Raw genomic sequence first — 22,905 nt, forward strand, 5'->3', positions numbered from 1 at the left:
CCTTCTTAAGTTTCACTTCCCGTTACTTTCTCAAAAAAATTCTTAGAATCAAAATCTCCCTACCTTTTATTGAGCCACACACCTTTCCCACTTTTCCAATCAACTCGTTACATTGAAAGAACGTGTAAAGAGGAAAACTATATATATATTACATATCTCACATGTGATATACCCACAAATACACATATAGAAATTGCATTTTTAACAACTAATTTAACCATATCATTTTACTCATAACTACTTTCTCTATCCTCAAAAGCACTGTACGTAATATCCTTGTCATAGATAAATCTTCCATGTTTTCGTACGTATTAGTTATACATCTCAGCTTTATACCATATATGCACATTCACTTAATAAATTATGCTCACTTCAGCTTTATATCATTACGGGGTTGGATGAGCAGTATTTCATGAGGATTTTTTCCAATGGCTTATGGGAAGATATCAGACCAGAACTGAGGTTGTACAAAACTAACAATCTCTCGGAGATCATGAACAAATTTATCACTATTGAAGGGAAGAATATAGCTATAGTAAAGGCAGTAGGGGATTTTGGAGACATAGGAGGGGGTAGGAGTTTTCTTATTCAAAAAGGAAAAAAAGGAATGGAGAACAGCACCTCCAAGATCAATGGTACCAGTGAATTTAGCACATGGACAAAAACCAAATTCTTTTTTCTCAATCAACTAGCATTCAAATATTCTTTTAACAAAGTCACTTCTAATCTAATCAAAATATTCTTTTAACAAGTCACTTAATCTAATCAAATATACCTTTTACAAACCATTTATAATTTAACTGGACATTTTTTTCAACAAATCACTTTTAATTTAACCAAATATTCTTTCTATAAATCATTCTTGATTTAACCAATTATTCTTTCAACCAATATTCTTCCAACAAATATTTATAACTTAATAAATATTCTTTTCCAAATATCTACCATTGGCTAAGATAAATTGATTATATAAATATTGATCAACATGTCACATAAATCCTCGGTAGAGGAAAATATTATCTTTTTGCTTCTAGTTTGCTAAATGAACACTGTCAACATATAAATCTTTTATCCACTCTCTTCTACTTTGCTAAATGAAATCGAACACTTCTACTTTGCTAAATGAAAACGAACAATATTCTTTATAAAGAATATAAGGCTGCATAAAGTTTGGGAACGTTTTTGTACAATGCAACCTAGTCTTTTTTTTCTTTTTTTCAACACTAAGCCAATATATTAATTATTTCATGCATGTCACCTACCATACTAAGCCAACATATGGTCATGTAAAATACTAAAGTTTGATAAGCTTTTGAGGAAGGCTGCTTGAGGTAGATGGTTTACAATGTTAAGCATGGGAAAGTAGTCTCAGATGGAAACTTAGATTTCAAGAAAATATTAAGCATTTATTTTGCCCCTCTTGCAATATAAAACGACCTTGTGCAAAATACAGTTTCCCCCAACAAGCTCATGATAATTTTCAATCTTCTTTTCGAAGAAAAGGTTAATAAAAATGGATTTTCACATTTTTCTATCAAGATTTTTTTTTTGTTTTTAGTCGATAATTTTTGCCCAACAAAGTGAAGGTTTTCTTAGGGGTCGTATATAAACTAGAACTGAATTGAACTTGGCTTTGGTAAATATATATTACCTATATATTTTCACTACTCTTTTAATTAAAAATGGCCTTAGTGTAGCCTAAGCATCAAAATGCAGTTACAAGACCTATACCGAGTTCTTCTGCAAGCTCATCTCCAACAGGAACAAGAGTCAAGACAACAAGAAAAATAGCAACTGCTACAAGTGCCTTTCTCCATGTTCCAGCTTCTGTCACATCATTCAAGCATGGTTTCTCCGGTGCCCTCTGAAAAAAAATTACAAATAAGTAAAAATCAGATATAATTGCAAAAAACAATTAACTACAGTTTCATCATTCCCTTTCATATTCAAGACAAGTATTTGCATACCTGACATAACAAAACATAAAGCCCCCAAGGAAGTGAAAGAGGTCCACCAAGCTGTTAAAGGAGTAAAAGAAAACAAAAGTGCAATTTAACTTTTAATAATGGAAAAAAATTCCTATAATAAATCAAGAAAAATGAGGAACTAAGGACACCGACTGTTTTTAGAGCACATTTGTCCTGTTTCCTTTTGGGGAGTAAGTAAACTAGAAAATGCGGAAAAGGCTGGTAACTACGTGTGCAATCATGTAATTGTTGAACTTTTAACAATTTTATTGAACAGTCATACGTTTGATTTGTTTAGTCTAAAAGAAAGATCAGACTCACCACTCCTAGTCCAAGCAATGTATAAGTGGTTAAACCAAAGCCAACTAGCGCATTTTTTCCAAAGGCACCCTGCAAAAACATGCAGCAGAATTAGCATATGCTTCTTACGATACTAAGAACCTAAATTATAATGCTCACCCCATCACATTAGATGGTTCAGAAAAACTAGAAAATAAAATGTTTTTCATGTGCAAGAAATATTAAGATACCTAATCATATGAATGAGAGGATACTCATGTGTGAATTCACATCTTCCAATAAATATATATATATTTCCATGTTCTAGGTTGTAAATTTTGTCCCTATCCTCAATATAATATATCAAATTTTAACATCAGATCACTATCATAAGTAATCAATATATTTGAAATATAAACTAAAGCTGGTTTGAATTTTGAAGTTACGTGACCCCTGGGAGGACACATATGAGGCAAACCAACAAGTACAAATTCATATCATATCATCAATAAAAGTTATACATGTCCATGTCATGGGTTTTAAAGTTTATACCCAAGGTTAATACATTATCACCTTTTTAACATCAGAGAACTATCATAGGTCATTAAAAATACATACAAATATGAATTTTGAATTTATGCTACCCCTGGGAACAGAGAAGGTAAACCGTCATCAATCATCACTAATAACCAAGGAGCCATGAATCTAACATAGAGTTCAATTTTCCAAAGACTTTACCCTACACCAAAGTACGATAATAATGTTATAAAAGGGTCCGTGGATCCTAGCAAAAAGTATTTGACTAATTATTATGTCATTCTAGTTCCTCACTTCAAATCACTCCTGTTACAGGTATCTCCCCACTTTACTCATTTCCAAAAAAATGGGGAAAGTCATGTCATAACAGTGTCATCCCTTTTAATTCTCAGCATTTTGCCCTAGAAAAATTCCTTATTTCCGACAAATTCCCCACTGTCGGTTACTTACAAAAAAATTAGCTCACCCTAACCCTCAGTACCAAAATGGCCAACAAAAGTTGTGGTTATCATGATGTATATAACTAAAATATTCACTGCATTCCAACCTGTTCCTAAAAGGCCATGACATCAAGAGGCACCGAGAATATGTTGAAGCCTAACTTTGGTTTTTCCTGCCAGTGTCAGAAAAAATGGTCCATCCTCTTATTTTCTGACTCCAGATTTCACTTCCCAGACAAGTTATTCAACGAGCTTCTTCTCCTTAATTCCATCCACCCAACTTAGCAAACTAAGTTGAGTCTCTTAACCCATTGACTGCATTGATAACAGTCAGAAAGTATACAAATTGATAATTAATATTAGAATTAGGATCTGTAATGATATAAAACAAATTATAACTCACGGCAAAATGTCCCTAGTCCCAATTTAAAACAAACAAATCTAGCAAACAAGGTTCTTAGCTAAATAATTATGTGATAGTGTGTTTGATCATATTTCTATTAATTGCTAACAAGAAAGGACGATTCAATGAGCATTAAGCATGGCATCTACTACAAAATTTTAAAATGCTCTCAAAGCAGTACCCTCAATTGAAGCTTAAGGCCCTACATGACCATTGGATTTGTGTTGCTTTACCTATTATCTTAATTGGAATTGATGCTGTGGAGAATATTCTTCATTTTAGTTCAAAACTGAAAATAATCACACAGCATCTTCCCTTACTCAAATATTGTCCCAAATTACTTTTAAAAATTACAGAATGAGCAAGGTATTTTTCACCAGCTAAAGCTTGAAAGGTGAACAAGATACCTGTATTGCTCTTCCACCATCAAGGCACCCCACTGGAAGCATGTTAAAAGCTTGTATGGTTAAGCCACACCTGAAAAATCGTAATAAATAAATAAGCAAGTGTGTTACGGAAAATTAATGATTAAGAGTATGTCTGGAAGCACAAATTTCTCAAATAAATTTCATTTATCAATGAAAGTAAATTAGATTACAGGAGGAAAAGTTGAATACCAGCCAGCAATAACAAGAGGATGAATCGGAACTGTTGCAGCATGCATCGCTCTGCACGTTGACGTTAACAAATAGCAATGTATCACGTTAACTGAGGCCAAAATAAAAAAAATTACCTACATAAGCGTCAATACCAATCTAGATACTAAGATAATGCTTGGCCCAAGTTATGTTGGATTCTCTCTTTAAAAGGAAAAGTTGGGCCAATTTTTAAGAAAAAGTAGCTTCTTTTAATATAGAAAAGTTTGAAAAGAAAAAGAGCTCTCTAAAAAGCTAGTTTTGGAAGATTTTGACTTTTAATCTCATTGGGCCTTTTTGGTTAAAACTCAAGATCCAAGAAGACATACCGAACAAATTTGAACTTAACCTTGTGTTTTAATAGGAAATTAAAATATATTAAATTTAAATTGCTTTCAATCCATTTTTAAATGCTTTGTTTAGATAAAACAATTCAAATTTATTGAATTTCAATTTTATTATTTGGATAGAGTATTTCACTATTATAAAATTTCATTTTATTATTTAAAAATATTTAATTATTAAAAAAATTCGGTCGGTAGTATTAAACAGCTTTTAAGCTCTAAAAAAACCGGCCAAACACTACTTAAAACCATAGGTTGCAATCAAGCCATACACTTAGAAACAACTTAATTTGGAAAATGCCCTGCATGTAACTATCTGTTTTATCCATCCAAATAGTGTATATTAACTAAATTAATGACAAAAAATCACAAGCATTGGACCTATGTTTAGCTAATTATATTCTTAATCCATTAAAAATCATGGAAGGAAGGGGACATACGCATAACCAAGCGTTGCTCTACTGATCAATCCAAGAAGCAAGGAACCTTGAAACAACAAGCTAGGAACTTGCACTAAATCTCCTGTTGTATCTGGGTTTGATGAGAGAAGAAGGCCAACAGCAAACATTGAAAACGACAATACAGCACCAGCAAAGGGACCCGCAAGTGATATGTCTACTTTTGTACTTCTATCAGGAAGGATGGATTTAAACTACAATGGAGTGTAAACAACCATGGATCAGCATTTAAGTGCATATTAAAACTATGAACTTCGGTCTAACTAAAATGTTATATCATGTCATAAAGTTGCAATAGAATAGTTAGAGAGTTAAAAGATGATACAGATGACTATTTGGATGGTCAATAGATGCTTGGTATTATAAAAGTTTAGCCAATGGTCCTAAATTCAATGCAAAAGTGAGTTGGAAGAAAAATTAGATGGTCTCACCTGAGTAATAGCACCAAAGCTGCCAAGTGTGATATTTGGAATGAAAAAAGGAATGCTTAATTTTACTTGTTTAGGAAATGCTGCTAGAAAGTGCCCAACCTCCTGCACATACCCATATCTATCAGGAATACAGAGAACCAAAAAGCAATAAGGGTAATTTAAGCAATTTAGTAACAATATGTAGAAACAAAATTAAACAAAGAAGATAGGAAGTAAGGGTTGGGCCATTGGACATAAGAAATAAATACGATAGAAAGTGACCTTCAACACAGCGCACATGGCAGGTATTCCTATTTATACAATATTTGGCAATAAAAACTATATGTAATAAAGTGGATTATCTGAATCTGCAAACTAACTCAAACATCTGACTGCTGTCATACATTGCCAATAGTGAGCAAATCAATATATTGGCAACAATACTAGATTAGTTGATAGATTTTTATGACAGATTGCAAAACAGTATTGTGGAAATTATAGAGTTAGGTAAAGGAGGAGAAAAGGAGATACTAAGAACTATAGGATGTGTTAGGAAGCTAAAAGTATATAAGAGGAGGAAAGTAAAGGTCGAACGGTATATATATTAATACCGAACGGTGGCTGCAAGAGAGGAGGAAAGTAAGGGCCGAATGGTATATACATTAATACCGAAAGGTGGCTGCAAGGGAGGAGGGAGTGAAAGACTGAACGGTATAAAGTGCTAATACCGAAAGGTAGAGAGTTAATATTAATAGCGGGAAAGTTTGTTAGTTTGTTGGGGGGAGAGAGAGAGAGTATAAATAAAAGCTGAATTGGCTGAGGAGGGGATCAGATAATTTGTTTAGGGTTTAGACTGGACCTCTTGGCCAGTGGAGGAAGGGAGGCTTCCTTGGGGAACATTTACTTGTATTTTCTTCTTTCTTCACACTACAGATTGAATAAAATACTTATACATAAAGTATATGTTGAGTGTGTGAGTGGGAAGAGAGGCTATTGTTTAGGTTTCCTGAATAAAGGAACCTAACAATATGATTTCTTTATAATTCATTATTATAGGCACCATCTTCATCACAGCACCTTGGTCACGTGCATCAAAATAAAGTTTACTTGTTGAAGACAGTAGTCTAAAAAGTACTAAGGTTATTTAGGTCATTCAGATCCCACATTTCTATAATAGAAACTAGGTCTGATAAAAGCAAAAAGACCAATCCCAGACCATAATCTGAATAAAACTCATACCAATTGTATTAAAAAAGATAACTGAAGAGATTTCAATTTTCTTGAAATTGTATTAAAAAAGACCAAAACAAAAATATTAAATGCTTACATGAAAGAGAAGAACCCCCAAGACACCATATGCTAAAGGTAAAGCTGAGTCAACAAATGGAAATAGCAGTTCCATATCTGGAGCTTCAACCACATCTGGATCTGTAAAATATTTCACAACTTCTGGGGGAAGTCTGTTGATCTGGTCCAAAAAGCATGGCATCAACATAGTATCGTGAAGACATCAATGAAACTAATGACATCTCGAGAGAAAGGCTATTGAAACATGGTGTTCACAAAGATTTACCAATCATCACCTGATGTTCAAATATTATCAATAACTAGCCTACCTGAGATGCAATACCTAGCTCCACTGAGGAACCAATAGTTAGGAGAAACAACAACAATGCAATGACATATTGCCAAAGCGTTGTCGGCCCTGGATCAGAAACCTCCTTCCTCAACAAACCAAAGCTAACACGGGGCCCACCACGTGGATCAGGACTCTCTGAATTGGGTTCCTCCACCATAAAAAGGTTGTATTTTTCACCTGTGACCTCAACTAGCTGATTCTGGAGTTTGGCAAAAACATCTTCTCTATTCCCCCTTAAATTCCCAAGGAAAAGAATGCCTTCTCCCAATTCTCCGAAAGGTTCCTCTTTCGTCACCCAAAAAGTTGAATACCCAAAAAGCTTATCCTTAATCAGCTTTACATCAGCAGGATCAACCTTCTCAGGCCCAAGGAGCTCAATAAGTTTGAAAGAATCAACTTGAAAAGTGTTGTATGCTGGTCCAAGCGACGACAAAGATGACTAAACAAGTAAATGATGCAAACAAGAGAATTAGCAATCACAACAGATAATTCACGTGCACTTAATGCAACAGAATATATGTTACTGAAAAAAAAAAAATTAGCACTAAAATTTCTCCATCAACAGGATATATGTTCTCCAATCAGAATTGAAGTTTTACCTCAATAATCTAGGTTAACCTTTAACACAAGCCTTTACTACATGAATTACAAAAGTAAAACTCCATGTTAACCTTTAACACAAACCTTTTTTAAATGGATTACAGAAGTAAAATTCCAATTTAGATTGGAGAAGAAAACCACAAACACCTAAGGAACTACATCTCTAAGTTTAGTCCTCCAACAACTCCACTGAGGTCTTCAATGAAGGACTAATGTTAAGTCTAATTTGAGAACTAAAGTGCCTACTTCTTATTACAAATTTATCTGGGTTTTATCCACATATATATTAGCAAATATCAATCGTTAAACAAACTTTAGGTGTTACACAACACGATTCGACACTAAACTAAATAACTTAAATTGAAGCTACCTAAACACAACATCTTAACAGCTAACTTCAACTAATCTTCGCAACGAATTCATAAATCAAATTATTTGCAAATGAAGGCGCACCCTATGAGAAGTAGAAGGAGGCGTTGATTTCTCTGAACTGAATCCTCTCTCTTCTTCAGGCATCGTCGTTGTAACGTTGGATTTGGATTCATCGCCACCACTCTCTTCTACAGCACCAACGTTGTCCTTGTCACTGTCGCTGTCATTAGTACCAAAACACATACGGATGCCCGAATTGGCGTGCTTCAACTTGCCCCATTTGGGTATTCGCGCGCGTGAGAAGAAGCAAGAGGTGCCCCTCAGGCGCGTGAGTTTGTGGCACTGAATCCTCTCCCTGAAGGCACGGCGAACCGGGTTGGAGCGGAACTCCGAGTTCAGAGGCATGAAACTGCAACTCGTTAGAGTCCCCATTTTGGAACGGAACAACGAAACGAGGGTCGTTTGAAGAAAGAAGCGTTTCAGAATGGCATGGAAAGTATGAGACGCATGAGTGAGCGAGGCTTCCGATGAACACTGTAGTGTTGTTCAAGGATTTTGATTTGGATGTGGTTGCGGGATGCTGCAGCCTTTGAATAAAAATAATATTAATATAAATATCTTTAACATAAAAATTGAGAAAATATATTTTCACTTGTGTTTTTTTTTGCGTAATGAAAATATCTTCCTTTTTCTTTCTTCTTTTATCACACCCATCCATAAACCAACTCTAGCTTTCCCTTACCAATTGCTTCTACTTAAGTACAAAGATATTGTACTACAATATGATGTTGCTTAATCAAGTTTTGAAATCGAAAGTCCGGCCACCAAACGTGGTTGAGCTCTTCAACATTAAGCCTATGTTTTCGATCTTTTACTAGTGCCGAAGACGTATGAAAATTGTTTGTGTCGTGTCACATGTATTGCAAAATTCATACGTATAGTTAAGTATATTTTTTCTTTCAATTATAATTTGTCCTTTGTTCCAAACTTTATTTTTGTATGGTTTTCTAATTTTAGAAATAATTAGATATAGTCTCTCTTAATGTGTTAAATTTTCTAATATGTGTCAAATGGTGTTCTAATGTGGTTTTTGTAATACTTACACGTTATTGCCATAGACTTCTTCCTTTATTTGAATTCTTTATCTTCTTCCTCTTATGTGAGACTCTTTTTTCCTTCCATGGCCATTGAAGTTTCTTCTTCATGACCAAACAATCATGCTTATTAAATTTGTGAATAAGGGAGTCTTCATTTAGTAATCTCATAGTTGGATCACGCCACTGTAAAGACTCACAAGGATTCAGGATCTCTTGCAGTGAAAATTGAGTTCTTTCACTCTATTATTTTTAGTCTCGAACTTGGTAAGCATCTTCCCTCGATCAGTAGCATTGTCTCTACACGATCCAATCAGTTTGATAAAAACTCTCGTTTCCAATGTCTCAGTAAGAACTCGAAACCCCAACCCCCTTATACACGATGTTAGTAGTGAGCTAGTTAATTCTAATAGTTTTACCAAGTTAGTTAATTGTCTAATAACTCTTAAAGGAAAGATAAAAATAATACAATGAAATATGAGATTTTGATAAGGTTTTTTCTCTTAGAGAATATAGCTTCAGACATTAAATGAACAGAGTAACAACAAGCTTGTATGAACTTTCAAAAGTTGTCTTTTTTATTTTTTTTTTGTCTTTTTTTCAAACTTTCGTCTATTTATAGTTTTTCTTAATAAATGACGGTTAGACAGAAATGTTGACTTCATGTAAAGTTGATACCATTTTAGGTGAGAATTCAGACTTGGATCTACTTTGTAGAGGTAAAGCATTTTGTCATAGCCTTTATCACTAGTACAACAAAAGGGTTTGGATGTTTGTTATTTTCGACCTTTAACATCTACAAAGAACACTAACATTATAGTGGAAGACATTGATTGATGTTGGAAGCAAAAAAAACATTAATTGACATAAAAAATAGTCATTTTTTGACGTCCCTCCTCTTTTGTGGTTTTTAATAAATAATGGTCCATTTTTATAGTTTTACCAAAATTGAAAAGTAAAAAATCAGCAAAAGTAGCCCAATTTTGGCATTTCATATTTCTAGAACTTATTTTCAAATTTTTATGAACTATAAACTAAAGTATCATAAGGAATTGGTAGTATATATTAACTATTTATTTATGATTTTTGAATTTGATAGCTATAGTTATTATTTTTGGTTAAAAAAATTTACCACTCCTTGAAACCCCTGTTTAAGAAAAATAAAGTAAGAGTCCTTACTTCTGAAGTTTAAAAATTATTTAGATTGCCAATTGTTATGGATTTTTAAACAATCATAATTTTTGCTCTAGTTAACAGATTTGACATTATTATATAACGATTTGGGGTAGAAAAAAATTTTCAAGTGTAATGAGCATAACCGGTTGTTCCTCCTAGATTTTCAAAAAAAGACTGTTTTCTATTTTTCGTCAATTTATTTTGTTTTTTTTCAAACTTTGCAAAAATATTTTACATACTTAGAATTTGAATTTTGATATATTTTTTTTGTAGGGGCTTCTCATGATTTTTTGGTGCTTTGAACAAATTTTCTGGTCATTTGGAGTTTTTTTTAATATACTCTAAGTTTTACCCTAAGTTTGGATGTATACGATGTATGAACAACAAACAAGTTCAAAAATACCAACAAGTTCAACCGATTTATAGCCCATAAAGTACGAAAACAAAAATGAAACTAACCTTCTTGAAGGTGGATTCGCCTCTAGAATAGTATTGCCTATGAGGAAGAAAGAAGAATGTGTCTATGCTCCAAAGAATACCTATGCACAAAACTAATCGGTCAAAACGAAAGAACATATACCTAAAGTAGTTAATCAATGTGAATTTGTGTAAAGTAAAATAAATATTACATGTGTTGGTCGCTGAAAGCTTCTTTTGAAAACAGTTTGAGCATAAAAGAAGGTTTCGCACAAAGATAAAGTGAATAAATTTGCACCCTCATGTCCAAATTTTTAATGAATTCACTAACATATAACGTTTGAAAAGTGATATTTTGATGTGTTATAGCTCTTTGACGTCTGAAATTAGGGCATTCGATATCATTGTCATCTTCATACCAAACATTTTCATGAAATTTACCCAATATGATGTCGAAAATTGAGAATTTCAATGTCTAATGAGCATATGACGTTAGAAATGTATAAATTCTAACGTTTAAATTGAACATTTATTTACAAAAATACTACCAGTTATTTTTAAAGTTGGCTTTTCGTATTCTTATGTTGAACGCGAGACTTTGAAGTTCTTTTTTGTACCAGTGTATCAAAACGTAGCCTGTACGATGTTCCCATAATGTTCTTCATATATCTGAATGTCTTTTATCTTATGTGCAATGTTTCTGATCAAGTCTTTGTACTTTTTGTTATCTGCACAAATATCAAGAATAAGGTATACAATAATCAAAACACTTTATCATACATGCATTAAATATTATAAACGTTAAGTTGTATTGCGTGTTCAAAATATTTTATCATTTGTCAACTCATTAATAAATGCATCATTTAGTAAAACATTAAACATATAATCATCAAAAGGTGTAAAACATTAGATGTGTTTTAAAAAACTCTATGAGATACACAACGTTTAGTGGACCTTTGTTAGACTATACATTTCATAAAACACTTGCTTGAATAACACTGTTTGGATAAAACATATTTTAAGCTTCAATGTTAGCATTGAGATAAACATTTTTGTTTGTAAGACACTTCCTTGTAAAATGATGTCTATTTAGACGTTTAGACATTGTTTGTGAAACACTATTTGTAACACACATCGTCTAATAAATGATTCTTCAATAAAGACATTTCCTTTCATTAGACGTTGTTTATGAAACTTTGTCTATCTAGAAAATGTTATTGCAAGTTTGTTTTCATCAATAAAAGATGTTCCAAAATATTTTTCACTTAGACGATTTTCTCTAAAACGATATTTCATTCAAAGCAATATTTTCGTTTAATGCTTTTTGTTAAACTTCAAAACCTGAGTTACTAGACGGTCTAGTTTCTAGATGATCTTGTCTTAACAATAAAGAGTATCTTGGTACTTCCTATAATAGAAGTTCCTCCCTTGTACAATTTACACTTGAATATTGAATGCAAATTTTCTTTATAATAATACTTTGAGTGTGTGAAACTTATAATGGTATTATATTAAAAAGTTTCTTTAAGTGGTGAATTCTCCTTGCACCCATTGAAAATTTCTTCAAAAGTGGGTATTATTAATCCTTTTATGGTCTCGATCCATTTCCTATTTCCATTTGTAATGTCTTGTTTTTCTACTTGGAATCATGGATTTTCTTCAATTACTCCCTCTTCTTTTTATGAGTTTTGGTTCCTTTGACACATTTTTAAATGATAAATCTATCCACCTTTCCAAAAACACATGAGAAGGTGCAAGGGCGCAAGATGGAATTGGTTGTGGTGGTAAGGATGGTGAAAAGGGTAAAAGTGGTAATGGTGAAGCTGGCTGAATATTCATGAAGGCTAGTGTGTTTTAACACATCTTCTCAATCAAAAGTTGTCATTTGCTCCATTTGTATAAGATGACGAACTTCATATTCATTAAACATGAATTACGTTGTGTCAATGGTAGCATGAATGGAGCTTTGTACGAGAGAATCAAAAGGAAAAAAAAAAATAGTTGCGTTATAAAGAACATATCATATTTCATTTATTGATTATGTTGATCAAGGTCAAGATCAGGATATCTGAAGAGTCATCATCTGAAGACATTTTGATGATGAGAAAATTAACTTGCATGGTAAATTTTAAAATATTTTTAAAAGGACTTGAGAACATTTTAATCTATTATCTCTTATAATAAATAATTATCATAAGTGGATAATAAATTATGATTTGCATGGGTATTTTCTAAAACTTTGCTTTCATCGAAAATCAATTATAAATATTAATTTTAATAAAAATATCGTTATAACATTAAAGAAAAGAGAAAAAATATTTAAATTAAATAAAGAAAATAAAATAAAATAAAATTAAAATAACAAATTTAAGAATCAGATTAAGATTCACACTTCATACTGAGACTGATTTGATATATGTGATAATTTTTTTTTGAAAAAAGTAAAAGTAAAAAAATAAAAGTTGAAAAGACTTTTATAAATAAAAATAGAAAAATAGAAAAATTTGTGAGTTCACACGTGTCACATGTTTAATACTTATTGTTATGTATTTTCAAAAATAGAGATTTAATTAAGATAAATTAAAATATAATGATCTATTCGAAGAAATATAATTATCAATAATATTTTAACCTAATTTTAATTTTATTATTGACGTTTTTACTAAAAGGTTACATTGTAAAAGAATTTTCTTTTTTCTTTAATTGTTTAAAAAATTTTAAATTTTTATATTTATTCAGTATAATAAAAATTATATACTGAGATTAATTTTTCTTAAATTAAATATATATATATATATATATATATATATATATATATATATATATATATATATATATAAAGTACTCGGTTTATAATAATAAAAATATAAAATTAATCTAAAATACAAATAAAAAATTATATTAAACTAACTAAAAATAAAAAAATAAACATAAAATATTTATCTAAAATATCTAATATATCTGACAATATCATTTTATTTTAAGTTATTATGCATATTTTTTATCCAATCTTCAATATTTTATATGATGTAAATAAATTTAAAATATAAATAAAAAATAATAATAAACTAAATAAAATAAATAATAAATATAAAATATTTATTTAAGATATCTTATATCTCTAACAATTATCTCTGCTTTTTATCCCATCTCCAATCTATACATTCATCTTTGCAAATTTTGAAAGGAGCAAGGCCTGTGTTTGAAGCGGTATAGTACCTTAACGTTACGTATTCTCTACGCATTTCCAAACTCAGTTCCCCGCGTAAGCGAAAACCATTGTCGCCTCAAAACAACGCAACGCTGATAAAATAAATTTCTCTGGTTAGTATATATATATATATATATATATATATATATATATATATATATATATATATATATATATATATATATATATTTATTCACAGGTGATAATAAAAGTAATTAATTCAATTGATTTCAGTATTTTTAAAAAATAATATTTTTAGTTTAAAAAATTTATTTTCATCACTTCTGAAATTGTCTACCTATTTAATAATAAAAACTCACATATTCATAATACTTAATATTTAATAAAAATTATAAATCACTTTATAGAAATAACCATCAATTTTGTCTCACAAGATACTAATTATATATAAACAGAATGAACTAGACCCAAATCTATGAAATCTGTCTTCTGACTAACAGCAGAGGAAGCAAGAATCGAATAGCAAAGAGCGCGGTGTGGAGCGTCTCGCTTCAGAGGCTCCAATCACATATCTATGGGATCGTTCTTCTCTTCCCTCCTTTTTCTCCTTTTCTTTTTCTTCTTCTCTTCTTCACTCTCCAATCCCCAGAATGACCCTCTCACACTCAAAGGTCAGAACCACCCTCTCTCGAACACCTTTTTCAGAAACACATAGTGATACTTCTTAGGGTTTCTTCTGCCCCTTTCAAATTCCACTGCAAAACCTTCGTTTTATGAATTCTTAGCTTCATTTTCCAAATGCCGGTTCTTACCGGTTGTCATTACTGCAGGCGTGGATGTTGAAAAGCCGGTTTTGGAGTTTTCGCCTTCCGTGCTTTCGGGTTCTCGAGGTGCTAAAGACGCTTTGCGATGCGAGCGTGTACGAGTTTCCGGCATCTCCAGAGTGAAACTTGGGAGCTTTGCTAATTCTTTCCATGTTACTTTGGCTCCCTCCGCTTCGATCCCGGAGAAGTTGCATGGCAAAATTCAGGTTTGTTTTCACAGGTAAGAACAAAATTTGGGATCGAGGATTTTTTGTTTATTTATTGGCTGCTTGATTGCATTTTCTATCCTATACTTCGTCCATTTTGCCAATTTCGTCCCTCATTTGATTCCGTTACTTTAATCTGGTGCACAATATCTTTGTCGTGACAGTGCAAATTAATGTCGTGTCATGTGTCAATATTTCTTTAATTATGGGATGTCGTGTTATAGGTCAATCACAATTGTCTGATTAGAATACTTGGAGGATTAAGTACACAAAAAATGGGGAGACGGAATTCATGAAACCGTGAATGGGGGAGGAAAATGCAATTATACCTTGGTTTTTTTGTTGTCGCTGTATCTACTTCGCTCAAGTGTGCTCAAGTGCACGTACGCACACTTTTGCTATTGTTGTTTCAGCTAATCTAAGAAGGTTCCCATTTCTAATTTACTAACTATGTTCAGGAATAATACGCTTGGGTGGTGTCAATGTGAGAAAGATGAGTGGAGGAGTGTACAGAAAGGGGTCTGGAATGCTGTTATGTCACCTTTTGAAACTAGATATGTTGACGTGAAGATCAATGGAGAAATATTGGATTCGGTTACCGTTGCTCTTGAAGAAGGTTAGTTTGTTCCACCTTAACTTTGGCAGGAGGGGTTAAGGGGATTGTTCTTTTGTTGTGTCTTCTCTTTGTGTTTTTTTGTTATACTTTTGGTGCTAAATTTTGTATGTTTCTAAAATATGTTGCAGATTTTCAGCAATGGCGCCTGGTTTGTCTTGCAGTGGGATTGATACTGCTGTTGTTGGCTCCAATTGTTAGCAGTTGGGTTCCGTTTTATTATAGCACTTCGATGGCTATAGGGATCTTTCTTGTCATTATTATCCTTCTTTTTCAGGTATGTAATATAAATTACTCTCATATCATATTTGAATTCCATTTTATGCTTCCAAATTTTCCTCGATTGTTTGACATGTTTTTAACTAATATCTTATTATAATAATGTAGGGCATGAAATTAATGCCGACTGGAAGGAAAAATATCTTTTACCTTACCATCTATGGATCAGTGGTGAGTTTGATTTAATTTCTGGCCATTGTTCACTTGCAGATTTTCATGTTTCATGGCAAGATTATTGGTCTTGACATTATTGCCTGTGTTTTTTCAGGTTGGAGCTGGATCATTCCTTTTGCACCAATTCTCTTTGATCTTAAATTCTATTTTTCAGAGTCTTGGAATGAGTGAAGAGATGTACAATCCAGTAAGTATATTGTCCATTTCTACTTTATATAGATCGGTGCATTAGACAACATATCTTGAAAACTAACCACTACTTTGTAGTCTTTATTTCTGATCCTTTTTGTTAGATTTATTTTGAGACCTACACGTATATTTCTAAGGAATAAGCTAACATTTTGGAACTCATTTGAAACATTTTGTTTTCACTTTGAATGAATTATTTTTTTAAATTGTTCCAGACATTGATTATGATCTTTACAATACGTTGTGCTATCTTTTTTGTCCATTAGAATAACTTTTGGTACATATTTATTTCTCTTTCGCTTAGCTAAAAAAGCTTTGGTCAACAGAAAATAGCTACTAAAGAGGTGGAAATGTCTTTGTCTTTGAGACCTACACGTATATTTCTAAGGAATGATAAGCTAACATTTTGGAACTCATTTGAAACATTTTGTTTTCACTTTGAATGAATTATTCTTTTAAATTGTTCCAGACATTGATTATGATCTTTACAATACGTTGTGCATTAGAATAACTTTTGGTACATATTTATTTCTCTTTCGCTTAGCTAAAAAAGCTTTGGTCAACAGAAAATAGCTACTAAAGAGGTGGAAATGGCTTTGTCTTTTCCAGTATAATAATTTAGTTTTCTGGGACTGTATAATCATTTTTATATATCCTTGTTACCCTGGTGTGCGAACCATCAATCACCAAACACTAATGGTTAGTCCCTGATCTATAGTTACTCACTTCCGCTTTACCTATCCCTTTTCACACACTCTCTTTCCCTTTTTGGCGGCATACTTTTTAATGATTTATGGAATGCTAGCCAGCTTTGCTTGTCTGTTGGGCATACATTATCAAATGTTGGCCATCTTTTTAATGATTGCCTGTTTATCAGACATCTTCAATTTTCTCATTAACTAATTTTCTTTGATGCTTTTCAGGTTGCTATTTTTGTAATCCTGGGCATCATCTTAGCTGGAGCTGCTTTAGGCTACTGGATTGTTAGGAGGTTTGTAATTTCAAAAGAAGATGGTAGTGTGGATGCTGGGGTTGCTCAGTTTGTGAAATGGGCAATGCGCATTATTGGAACCACTTTCATTTTACAGGTCTGCATCAAGTATTCTAATTTTTTTTTAAAGGAGTCATATTTTGGTATACTTCAAATTTATAGCATAAATTAAGCTTGACAAATCAATAAGAGATACAATATTTGGCTTCTGGAATAATTTTATATGTTAATTCAGGTAGAATACAAGTTTTGCATAAAGTATTCTAATTTCTGCAATTTATCTTTGAAAATAGCTTTTAAAGGAGTCATAGTTTGGTATACTTTAAATTTACAACATAAATTAAGCTTAACAAATCAATTAAAGATACAATATTTGACTTTTGGAATAATTTTATATGTTCATTCAGGTAGAATACAGTTAAAGTTACAAAATATTTTAAGTAAAAACACAAAATATAAAAAATTGAATATATAATATAAACTGCAAAATGGTCTGTTTCTTTTGATTTAGAAGTAAATGAGTATTTTGGCAACCAAATGGTGAAAATAAGTTACACATAATACATACGCACACTCACAAATATATATATATATATATATATATATATATATATATATATATATATATATATATATATAAAGAGAGAGAGAGAGAATAGTTATTAATTTTAAAATTTCTCCAGTGATAAGTTTTAAAATAAAAATAGTGTAGACTATATATAGATTGTTAAATTTTGTGATAGTGGCATATTTTGGAAACAATGCCACTGCTTTCACCTGATTTGCATACTAAATTCTGTTGAATCCATGACTACAGATTGCGATGAGATGGTTATATTTATCTGTGTTGAAATTTAACTTATTGATAATTAAAACCCTCTTGTAGTGATATTTGACCATTTTGGTTGGGCACATACACTGATGGATAATGTTCATTTCCCTGTTTATTCTGATTTTCATTTCTCTTTCAGAGCTCTCTTGATCCTCTTCTAGCTATTGGAGCTTTGCTCTCTTGCGGAATTGTTTGCAAACTTTTTTCTGCCACAAAATGGCTTCATGGATGGTAAGTATGACTTCTCTTGCTGCTTTATTTTTTTTATTGGTGTAGAATATTGTCTGCTGGACATGTTGGCCATATTTGCATGATTCGTCTTTCACTTTTAAAGCAAGGATAGTTTTTGTATGTTCTGCTTTTGATTGGTCATGGTAGTTTTGTCCGAGGAACATTAGATTGGAGAATTTTCACAATGCTGCCCATTTGTTAATAAGCATTTTGGATGTTTTCATGCATTTTTTTATATTTTTTTTTGAAGAATTTAATAAAATTTAATCATATTGTTGGAAATGATCACTGATTTAGAAGGTTGAACATTGTAGAGGTCTTAGATTCAAGATTCATTACTGTCTATTGAACCAAAAAAGGAACTAGGAGAAAGTGGGATCTATTAACATATGCTGGACTTATTTTACTTGCATCTTTTTTTCCTGTCATTGCCTGTCATTGATGACAAGTTGAAAGCTATTCACTTCTATGTATGCTCTTACGATTTCATGTAGGTATGAAACTTCAGGATATGATGACTATTCCTTGCAATGGGTGAAAGGAAGACGAGGTCGTGCAGAATTCCTTAGCAAGTCAACCCCTAAAGGAAAACATTGGAGTAGCCCTAAAAGAAAAATGTGGGGTAGCCCTAGAAGTTTGGCACGGACTGACTCTCCCGTGAGAGGTATTGTTTCTTGTTGCAGTCTTCTTATATGTGTGATTGCTACATATTGTCCAATCTTCTGATTTTTGTTTTCTACTTCCGAATATTTTGGAAATTTCTTGCACTTAGTTGTTTGTGAAGATGATCTTTAAGTCATGTTGGAAATTTCCTTTTTCTTTCACCTTCAGTGATTTCTTTTTTGGAATGAATTAAACAAATACCACAAAATAAGTCACTGCTGGATTTTTTATTTTCATTTTCAGCACTGAGTTGTGTTTTCAAATTGGCCCTCAGTCTAAATTCCAAAAGAATGAACATACTTTGCTTGCTTATCATTTTTGTGTACTTGTTTTTGGCACAATTCTTATTATGAATTTTGGTTTCAACAAAATTGCTATGAATATGTTTGATTCATTTCTTCTCTATTGCAGGCGTTGTAACACCATCTTCTGGGATTTCATCACAATCTCCTGGGACTCATATGGGGAAGGATTATTATTCAACCTTTCACAAGACCCGGAACAGAAAGAAGTTCACAAAGGAAGAGTGGGATGAGTTCACAAGAGAATCCACTAAGCAGGCTCTAGCAGGATGGGCTGCTTCTCCCGAAGTCGTTGATTGGATGGTTGAACATGCAGACCGGATCAAAGTCCTTCCAAGTGAGAGCTCAGACGAGGAAATGGGAAGTGAATCGGATTCAACGGATGTAGGAAGTGGAAGTGGATTTCCGTTTTATAATTGGAAGTGACTGGAGAATGGATTATAATGTACTAACCAGCAGAAATAGTGAGTTAAGGAGCAATGACAATAGTGATCTAGGTAGGAATTTAGGATCCTTTGCTGACCAGCGCAACACCGTAGATAGTTTTATTAGTTTGCCTGGATTTTTCAAACTGCAAAGCCTGGGCAATCTTGCTAAATTTACTGCCATTGCTTATTTTCTTTTTGCCATTATTTTATTGTTTTTCTTGTGTTATTTTTGTTATAATGTTTTCTTTTTGTTTTTATATATACATATTCTTAGTTCATTGTAACGTGCTTTTCATTCTGAGTTTGTAGTAGTGTGCACTGCCTGTTACACTTTTTCTTTATTAGCTGGATTTTAATTGCTTTTATCAAATGTCTTCGGGAAGAAGTGTAGGCATGTGTAATGTGTTGAAGGACTTAAACGCATTTTATATTTTCCTCCTCCTATTTATAGGAAACGTCACAATCAAAAAGTCATAAGCAAATTCTTATTTTATAAAGAAATTAAATCTATGCTTTAGTGAATTGTATTAGTAAATGAATTCTTGGACATTTTTAAACTTTTAATAGACTGGTATTGACGTGTTATAATGTTCATAATTTTTTTCACTAATTTTATTTCACACTAATAATTATATACTTTGAATATTTATAATAGAACAGTTACGAAGTAGTTGGAGTGTATTTAATTTACTAATCGCAGTAAATATTACGCAATTTCACATTAAATTTATGTAAATTTAAATAGCATAAAAATACATATATATAACTTTCAAGGAATGTGGAACGTATGTATTAAGACTAAAAGGATGAAAACAATTATTATTGGATATATTTAGTTTTATGTAGACTTTTTTTTGTTATTGTTTATATTGATATATATGGTTGATATTATTTTTAACAACATCTTTTATTTATTATATATATGTTTGCTTGTTATATATATTTTATCATTTTTATTAAAAATATATTATCTTATGTATGTTTTAAACACAATGGAAAAATAATCTTATATTTAGTTTTATTATATTTAATATGGTATCTTGAACTTAAAGTTTTTATAGTTGATATTTAAATTTTGAATTTATTGAGGTATATTATCTTAGTTCTTATCATTGATATTTTTGTAGTAAATCTTCATTAACTCATTGATATGTTAGATTTTAAAATCTCAATCTGTTTTAATTTTGCATTATTTTTTTATTTTCTTTGTTTATGTTATTGGAGGAATCAAATTCAAAAATAAATGTATTTTTTTCTCGATCTTTTCTAGATAGGATTATATCATTAGGCAATAATTAACTACGTTGAAGTTGCATTTTTTCTCTTATTTGAGAATATGTGATTTGTTGTCTTGATTGAAAAATCTTGGGTTTTTAGGGTTATTCTAATTATACGACTTCTTCTGCTGCTTTTTCTAATAACACATGCCAATTTTCTCTTTTCAATGAATTTCTCAAATGCTATAAGATCATCAAAACTTTAGTTCCATTGATTCTATTGCATACACAAGTTTATCTTTTGTTGTCCTAACTCAACCTTCTTCTCTTGGATCTTGTGTTCTTGACTCAAGTGCTACATATCATATTAATGGTAACAAATATTTATTTTCTTCTTTATCCTCTTCGGATAATTTTCCTACGGTTACAATGATTGATGGGTCTAGGGTTTTATCTCATGGCATTAGTACTGTTAATCTTTTTCACCCTTTAACCATTAATAATGTTCTTGGGGTCCCATTTAACTTATTATCCATTAGTAGTCAAACTCGTTTTCTTTATTGTGTTATTTCTTTTACCAAAAATTCTCTTTGTTTACCAAACCAGGGTTCAAGACAAATAATTGGCACCAAATGTGAGTCTCATGACCTTTATCATCTTTGCCCTTCGACACATGTTGACACAGTTATGGAGTTTCCATCTCTTCTTCATGCTCAGCTAGGTCATCCTAGTCTTGTCAAATTGTAGCCGTTTGTTCCCAGTTTGTATAATTTATCTAATTTGTTGTGTGAGTCATGTCAATTAGAGAAATATAGTCGTAGTTCCTTTCATTGAGTTTCTCACAACATGTTGGGTCACCTTTTGCATTAGTTCATTTTAACATTTGGGGACTTAGTCGTGTCAAGTCTAATTAGGTTTTCAGTATTTTGTTACTTATTAATGATTATTCTAGATGCACTTGGTTGCTTTTAATGACAAATTAATCTGAGTTATTTTCAATATTTCAACTATGTATGAGATTAATCTCCTTTGTTTTAAATATACACATAAGGTCCTCTATTTATAATAGAAAAAATATGGACTAACCCCAAAATACAAATAAGAAACAATAACAAACTAACTAAAGATAAAAGATAAAGATGATATATCTAACATTCTCCCTCAAGCTAGTGTATACAAAACATATGTAACAAGCTTGTTATTAATATAATCAATAAAGACTTATAGAAAATATCTGTTTCTACATTCGAGTGAAACCAAATTGTTAATGATTTGTGAAGATGACATAGAAGACGAAATATCAACTGAAAAGACTATTCTCCTTAAGCAACAAATCTAGAAGGTTGCTCCATATTAACATTTTCTGACAAATTGTTGTTGAGGAATGCATTCTTGACATCTAGTGGATAAATATGTCATTGTTGAAGAGCCACCACAACTATAAATAAACTAACAAAAACCATTTATGCCATGGGAAAAAAACATATATGGGTCAAACACAATGGTGATAGGAGGGAGGTCAGAAGAGACACCAGCAGAAGAAGTCATTGATGAGTAGGAGAAAGAAAACCTAAAAGTCCAAGATTCTCCAATCAAGGAACCTGAAAAGGAAAAAGAGCAACCTCGATGCTCTGAATAACTGTTTAAGAGGAGATGAGACGTACAAACACGCACAACGAACCTGAAAGAGTAAAAAAGCGACATCGACGCTCTAAATCGTTGCCTAAGAAGCGACAAGATGTGTCACATGCACGACGAAAAAGGAAACAGATCCACAACTTAAAAAGGTGTTGAAAGTGTGTAGGAGCTTCAATGAAGGCGTCGTTGATATCATAATGGTCACATGGCTGAGACGATCAAATTGTGTGATCGTCGGTCGAAACTAAAACTCTGGTAATGACAGCAGTAGACGACAACGATAGATGGTGGTGTCACCGACAACGATAAATGTAGTGGCAGAGGCAACATACATTTTTTTCCTCAAAAGAACCTTAGGCTCTAGATACTATGTTG

General features: G+C 31.9%; 2 protein-coding genes across 3 annotated transcripts; one reads left to right on the forward strand and one right to left on the reverse strand.

Moving 5' to 3' along the window:
* Positions 1 to 1,607: 1,607 nt before the first annotated feature.
* Positions 1,608 to 8,684, reverse strand: LOC108326809 (probable zinc metalloprotease EGY1, chloroplastic). 2 transcript variants are annotated; one of them, XM_017560375.2, is made up of 10 exons: positions 8,166 to 8,682; positions 7,090 to 7,551; positions 6,801 to 6,941; positions 5,495 to 5,596; positions 5,046 to 5,257; positions 4,244 to 4,294; positions 4,034 to 4,103; positions 2,289 to 2,357; positions 1,968 to 2,018; positions 1,608 to 1,864 (listed from the first exon to the last, which is right to left on the reverse strand). In XM_017560375.2, the coding sequence occupies exons 1-10, from the start codon at positions 8,514 to 8,516 to the stop codon at positions 1,706 to 1,708; spliced, it is 1,668 nt and encodes a 555-aa protein (XP_017415864.1). In that variant the 5' UTR covers positions 8,517 to 8,682; the 3' UTR covers positions 1,608 to 1,705. The 2 variants fall into 2 exon arrangements, 1 of the variants encoding a protein (XP_017415864.1); XR_001832011.2 differs by lacking the exon at positions 1,608 to 1,864 and adding an exon at positions 3,331 to 3,538 and having other exon boundaries at positions 8,166 to 8,684.
* Positions 8,685 to 14,410: 5,726 nt separating this feature from the next.
* Positions 14,411 to 19,979, forward strand: LOC108329766 (uncharacterized). Its single transcript, XM_017564131.2, has 10 exons — positions 14,411 to 14,614; positions 14,774 to 14,987; positions 15,432 to 15,589; positions 15,718 to 15,863; positions 15,974 to 16,036; positions 16,134 to 16,226; positions 17,152 to 17,316; positions 18,191 to 18,282; positions 18,777 to 18,946; positions 19,357 to 19,979. Exons 1-10 carry the CDS (start codon positions 14,518 to 14,520, stop codon positions 19,671 to 19,673), a joined length of 1,515 nt encoding a protein of 504 aa, XP_017419620.1. The 5' UTR covers positions 14,411 to 14,517; the 3' UTR covers positions 19,674 to 19,979.
* Positions 19,980 to 22,905: the final 2,926 nt, after the last annotated feature.

The sequence above is a fragment of the Vigna angularis genome, chromosome 2 (assembly GCF_016808095.1).
Source record: "Vigna angularis cultivar LongXiaoDou No.4 chromosome 2, ASM1680809v1, whole genome shotgun sequence".
Lineage (NCBI taxonomy): Eukaryota > Viridiplantae > Streptophyta > Magnoliopsida > Fabales > Fabaceae > Vigna > Vigna angularis.

Bases quoted from the DNA above. Each gene is read 5' to 3' on its own strand.
- LOC108326809 (XM_017560375.2), bottom strand. From the start codon at position 8,516: ATGGGGACTCTAACGAGTTGCAGTTTCATGCCTCTGAACTCGGAGTTC. The intron at 6,942-7,089 runs GTAGGCTAGTTA...TTTTTGGACCAG, and splicing joins AGCTAGGTATTGCATCTCAG to ATCAACAGACTTCCCCCAGA. The intron at 2,358-4,033 runs GTATCTTGTTCA...ATGTTTTTGCAG, and splicing joins ATGGTGGAAGAGCAATACAG to GGTGCCTTTGGAAAAAATGC.
- LOC108329766 (XM_017564131.2), top strand. From the start codon at position 14,518: ATGGGATCGTTCTTCTCTTCCCTCCTTTTTCTCCTTTTCTTTTTCTTC. The intron at 14,988-15,431 runs GTAAGAACAAAA...AACTATGTTCAG, and splicing joins ATTCAGGTTTGTTTTCACAG to GAATAATACGCTTGGGTGGT. The intron at 16,037-16,133 runs GTGAGTTTGATT...GTGTTTTTTCAG, and splicing joins TTACCATCTATGGATCAGTG to GTTGGAGCTGGATCATTCCT.